The sequence below is a fragment of the Lampris incognitus genome, chromosome 10, assembly GCF_029633865.1.
Source record: "Lampris incognitus isolate fLamInc1 chromosome 10, fLamInc1.hap2, whole genome shotgun sequence".
NCBI classification, from domain to species: Eukaryota; Metazoa; Chordata; class Actinopteri; order Lampriformes; family Lampridae; genus Lampris; species Lampris incognitus.
Window position 1 is genome coordinate 48,024,404 of NC_079220.1, and position 6,000 is coordinate 48,030,403.

Sequence of the window (6,000 nt, forward strand, 5' to 3'; positions counted from 1 at the left end):
AGGATTTACAGAGACAAGTGTATCCTGAAGAAATAAAGTCACTGAGCAAAGGAATCCAACTTTCACCTCGCAGTAAGCTGTATCACTTTGAACCCTTCCTGGATCAAGATAAACTGCTCAAGGTGGGAGGACGATTTTGCGCAGCATCGCTCCCTTACTCAGTCAAACACCATGTCATTATCCCCAAAGATCACCACATCACCAAATTGATAATTGCTCGTTATCATAAGAAGGTCAGGCACCAAAGCAAAGGCCTCACCATTAACGAGGTCAGATCAAATGGCTACTGGATTCCAGGGGTCAACAGAGCTGTAGCATCCCATGTGCATCAATGTGTGACATGTCGGAAGCTCAGGAGACCCACAGAAGAACAGCAGTAACCAAGGCAGTAACTTTGTAGGAGCCAAGAATGAATTCACAGAAGCCTTCAAAGAGATGGACACTGATCGGCTGACAGCATTTTTAGCCAAGAAGCAGTGTGACTTCAACTTGAATGCACCTCATTCAAGTCATGTGGGCGGTGTCTGGGAAAGACAAATCAGAACTGTGAGAAGTGTCCTTTGTTACACTCTGTTACTCCCCTCTGCTAGGCTGGATGATACCTCACTTTGCATATTCTTCTATGAAGCTATGGCTATTGTAAACAGTTGACCACTCACTCTGGACAACCTGAATGATCCTAACAGCCTTGAACCCCTCACCCCAAATCACCTGCTCACCATGAAATCTGTCACAGCGTTACCACCACCTGGTAAGTTCACTTGGGAAGACATGTATGCACGTAAGAGGTGGCGACATGTTCAATTCTAGGAGAACAGTTTTGGATTTGATGGAGAAAAGAATATCTGTCCAACATTGCAACCAGACAGCACAGGCACACTGCAAAGAGAAATCTTCAAACAGGTGATATAGTCATTGAAAAAGCTGAAGATCTGCCCAGGAATGAATGGCGGCTGGCCAGAGTTGTAGAGACTACCACTGATAAAGATGGACTTGTGAGAAGAGTCAAGATATGTCTTGGAGACCGGAAACTGGGACGAGAAGGACAGCGTCTCGGCAAGCTATCCATTATGGAGTACCCGGTCCAGAAACTGATTGTGTTGCTAGAGGCTGTGTAACTGCCTCCAGAGTTCTCCACAATCATATCCTTTGGCATACAGAATTTGACACATTGACATTATGCTTAGACTATTACATAGACATATAGACTTTAAGTAATAATTGGATTAAAGGTAATATAAATCATTCATGTTTACATTCTGCAAACTATTCATAATTGGTGGGAGTGTAAATAACCTTTAAGTGAGTTATATTATTTTTGATAAGTGTCCCCTTTTCTGTGCTTATGCATATTTGTGTATGATAGCGTCTTATTTCTTAAAATGCGCTTTTATTTTGAAGTTCGGTTATACTGCCTGATGCTCATGCGCAGTTGTTGTGTGAAGCCGGAACGAGGAGAATCAAAGCAAATAGGAAGCGGATAAACACGGGAAAAGATTTGCAAATGCAGGCGGACGAAAATAATCACTGTCAAAGTGTTGGAGGTCTCGTGAAAGAGTGTATTTAGTATTGTTTAGCACCTGTCTGATAGGGGCACAAGGTTAGTGGGTTTGTGTTTGATTTTGGCTGTTTTGAGTAAAGTGTATGTTTCGTATTTTGAACTGCGATACTGATAAATTGTTTTCGGTGTTCAGCTTTTCCGATCCTGTTAAAACCAAACAGCAGTGTAGCTATGTAGTAAGATAGGTAGCTTTCTATTATATTTTCTTGTAGTAATATTGTAAATGTTAAAATGTATTTTTTTCCCTTTAGCTCTTACGGTGTGTTTATGAAGACTATATATTAATAAAGCGAATCTTTATAAACCATCAGTTTTAAGAGTACGACCATCAATCAGCTGGAGATGCGCCATGTAGTGAATATAAATCAAGTGTGCGATGCAGGTTTGTCTGCACGTGTCTGTGCGTGTTGGGGGGGATTGTTGTTTGTGTGGCTGTGCACAACCCTGTATTTGTTTTCTATGACAGGATCAATCAGATAAAAGGGGTAAAGGGTCAGAAAGCTCAAAGAAAGGCTCCTAGCATGCATGCACGCACACACACACACACACACACACACACACGCATGCATGCACACACACACAATCCAATCTGTGCTTTTCATCAGCGGGCAGAGGACTACTGTCTATAACAAAAATGTGCATCTGTATCATTTTTAGTGTCTTTCCACCACTTTGGGGGGGGGTCGTTAGAGTCTTCATATCTACATCAGAAAATAAATACGAAACATCCAGAGTGGTATATAGTTTATTAGGCAAATTAACTGTGTGAGTCTTATAGTACTACTGACCTAGCTACCACACACAGACACACAAAACACGTACAGCGTTCATGCCCACAACAGAGGCGTGTGTCTCTGTTTTACAGGCTGATTTTGACCCCGTCCACACCACCGAACATATGTGACGTGTCTGATGCAATCAAGCATCCACACACTGCAGAGTGATGAGCTGGTGGAGGCAACAGCTGTTGCCATGCCAGCCTACCTAAAATGGCAGCGCCTCAGATCTGTGTCTGATCATTCTACCTGACCACCACAGGGGGAGCCTCTCTCCTCTCGCCTCTCTCGCTTTCCTGTCCTCCCTGCCGCCTCTCTGCTCGTCTCCACTCCTCTCTGCCGATGTTTCCTTTGATATTCTGGAGCAGTGCCACACTGTTTTATGCAGCCTTTTTATCACGGAGCGCCAATAAGAAGCGCATAATAAATTAGTCAACACTGCCCAAATGAGTTTTTTTTCTCTCTAGATGACACGCAGAGAGGAGGGAGGATGGGGGGGGGGGCGTTTCAGTGTAAGGCTTCCACAAATAAGTCCAGCACCAGACAGTTCTTCTAAGATGCTAAATCATCTCTTCTCTCACTTTGTCCTTTTCCCGGTTGCAGGATCACCCTTGGAGGCGGAGGATCGTCCGTCCCGCTCACCTGTGCCTACTGACCGCAATTGCGTCACCCTAGCCCTGCCCTGAGCCCAGCAGCCCGTCCCCCTCAGTCGGTCTCCAGCATGGCTCTAGCAGTCTGGTTCATCCTCACATGTGCTGTCACCTTAAGTAACATCACACCCACTTCTCAAGGTAAGTCATTCCTCTACTTGGCTTTGCTGAGCACTGACGCTCTTTTTCAGCTCGCATATTCACACCTGGGAGTTGCCTGGTGCAACCGCAGATTCCTACTGTGGGTCACTGAGCAGCTGCACTGGCACAGTTGGGGGTTTAGCGTCTTGCTCAAGGGCACTTCAACAGTGGGGGGGTAGAGTATTATTTACACCCCTACCCAGATAATTTTTTTTTTGGAGATTGAACCAATGACCTTCTGGTCATCTAACCTTTAGGCTCAAACCGCATCGAGAGAATCCGTCTATTGCAGTGAAGGGGGCTGACCAAATCGCACACTGACCTAATCGCACAATGTTCATCGCAAATTGTATTGGCAAAAAAGAAGTCTCTGCTTTCTTGTGGCGGTGAACTCTTGTCACTCTGCATACAAAACTAAAACGCAATGATGAAGGTCACGAGTGTATTGACTTGCTGAGCAGGCCAGAAATGCTCAACTTGATTAACCCAATGGTCTGTGTTAGAGACGGTGGGAGAGCGAGGGAGACAGAGTGTGTCTTTGTGGGAGCACGAATGTCAATAAAAATTCTTGTCATCTTGGTGTTTGTTGGAGCGTGGAACAAGTATAAGGAGGAATCCGTGCATGTAATGGTGCCATATGTGTGACCTCCTTGAATGTGCCCTGTACCGTGAGATATTTTATGCCCTGTGTGCGTGGCGTGTGTGTGTGTGTGTGTATGTGTGTGTTTGTGTGCGTTTCTGCCAGCTGGTATGACCCTAGTGGCAGGTCACCTGGTTGGGCTTCAGTAGAGCTGGAGGGTATACATGTGTGTGTGTGTGTGTGTGTGTGTTTGTGTGAGTTTGAGTGTGAGTAGGGAGCGCTTAAAGGAGCAGGGGGCTGGCTGAAAGAGGACTAGGAGGCGGTAGGGAGGTGGTGGTGGTGAGGAGGTGGAGGGGCAGTGGGGTGTCCTGCCAGTTGCCCACCACACGGACAACAGCACGCCATCTGCTCCGTGCTCTGTGTCAACTCTGTGCCAACCGGCGTGCCACTGGGTGATGGATCTGGGGGGGGTGAGACAGAATGGCGAAGGGGAGAGAGCAACAGCAGCGGCGGTAAGGGTCGGCGAATAAGTGGGCGGAGTCAGAGGAAGCGAGGCCGGAAGAACAGTGACGTGAAAGAAGAAGAGAAACTCGTTTGTGTGTGTGTGTCTGTGTCGGCATTGGGTCGGACGTTCCCTGTGTACATGCGCTGATTGGCCAGGTGTGGTTTTAATTTGAGTGGATGCGGGTTTTTTTTTTTCCCCCTCCGGCTTAATTTGGCTGGTTTTGCAACATTGGATTTGTGTAACATACTCTCTGTTTCATTGGACACATTTGGCCTCTGGTACTAAGCTGCTTTGTGTGTGTGTGTGTGTGTGTTGTGTGTGTGTGTATAAGCCTCCAGCTGTCTCAGTGACCTGGCATCGAGGGAGTATTAATAATGCATTACTAATCAATTGACTGTTATCTGTATTCAGCCCCAAAGCTGACACACACTCACACACATACACAAACAAAAAAAGGGACAAAAGCGTACCGTTTTAGCAGCCACGCTGAGGATCAAACAGGCTCTCTCCGTCGTGCCGTGACCAGAGGAGCCAGGAGAGGAAGAGGAGGAGCGCTCCGGAAAGGTAGAATTTAATGAAGTGCTGCAGAGTTTTGACGTTGCGCGAGCCCGGCCGCTGCCTTGTGTGGCTCCAGAAAGATGCTGAAATCACTCTCGGGCTAATCAGAGCTCATTTGGAAACCTGCAGGATCTTCACACATGGCTTCACAGACTAATGTGTACCCCCAGCTCTTCCTCGGCGCTCTCGGTAATCTACCTCGCTTTAACCTCACAAAACCCCTGGCTGCACATTCCAATATTTACCTCACTCCCAAATTCGCACTCTTTAGGAGCCCGCCGTCTCGCGCGAACGTTGCGACAGCGTGTGGTTTGAACGTGCGGAGCCCATGTGCTTGTATGTACTTGTTGGGAGTCTTCCTCACGGGGCTCGTCTCAACGATTATCGTTGCTGCTTGAAGTGCTGATGCAAATTTCTGCATCTTGTGAGAATGGAGAACGTAATACAAAACAAAGCCTGGCAGCAGACATCCCTCCCACCCCAAATCGTCCCCCCCCCACCCACCCACCCACAGGAACCCTATACACCAACCCGGGATAATACTGCCTCAGCCGTGGCAGTGTGTACAAAATGAGAACCTCCACCGCGTCCCGATAGGCTCGCTGGAAACAGATTGACGTGTGTATCCCGGCGAACACGTGTGCCCCGCTGATTCCACACAACGCCGGGAAGTGTACAGCCCTGCGCGAGCGGTGTCGCTGCTCCAAGAGCCCATTAGGCTTGCTTAATGTGGCAGGCATTGCAGGCAGCTGCGCCGTACATGATGAAGCCCTGACACAGAGCTTTCATTTAGCACAGCAGGAGCTGCGGTGTGTGTTTATTTGTGCATCCGTGCACATGTGTGTGTGTGTGTGTGTGTGTGTGTGTGTGTGTGTGTGTGTGTGTGTGTGTGTGTGTGTGTGTGTGTGTGTGAATAGTGGCAGGTCCATTACGAGGCCATATTGGAGCCTTTCAGTTTGCATTATGGTCGTGGGAATTAATGTCCATGGATATATGGGTGTGTGCAAGCGTGTACTTGTGTCCGTGCCTACACAATAAAGGGATATGTGTGCGATCATGTGCACATTAATGAGCATGCATGTGCCGGTGTGCAGGTCGAGAGGTGTGTACATGAGCGAGTGCGATCCTCTTCGCATTTGCATTTGGATGGTTGTATGTGTTTGTGTGTGTCTGTGCAAGTGTATGGGAGTGTGTTTGTGCGTTTGCAAGTGCATGCCATTCGTCCCAGG

The 6,000-nt window shown here is 47.6% G+C and overlaps 1 protein-coding gene across 1 annotated transcript in view; it reads left to right on the top strand.

The window, feature by feature from the left end:
- Positions 1–6,000, top strand: part of adgrl1a (adhesion G protein-coupled receptor L1a) — a 149,864-nt gene that overhangs the window by 57,401 nt on the left and 86,463 nt on the right. The window contains exon 2 of the mRNA XM_056288563.1: positions 2,941–3,128. Coding sequence (XP_056144538.1) covers positions 3,059–3,128 — 70 coding nt within the window. The 5' untranslated portion in view covers positions 2,941–3,058. The remainder of the gene's footprint in view (positions 1–2,940; positions 3,129–6,000) is intronic.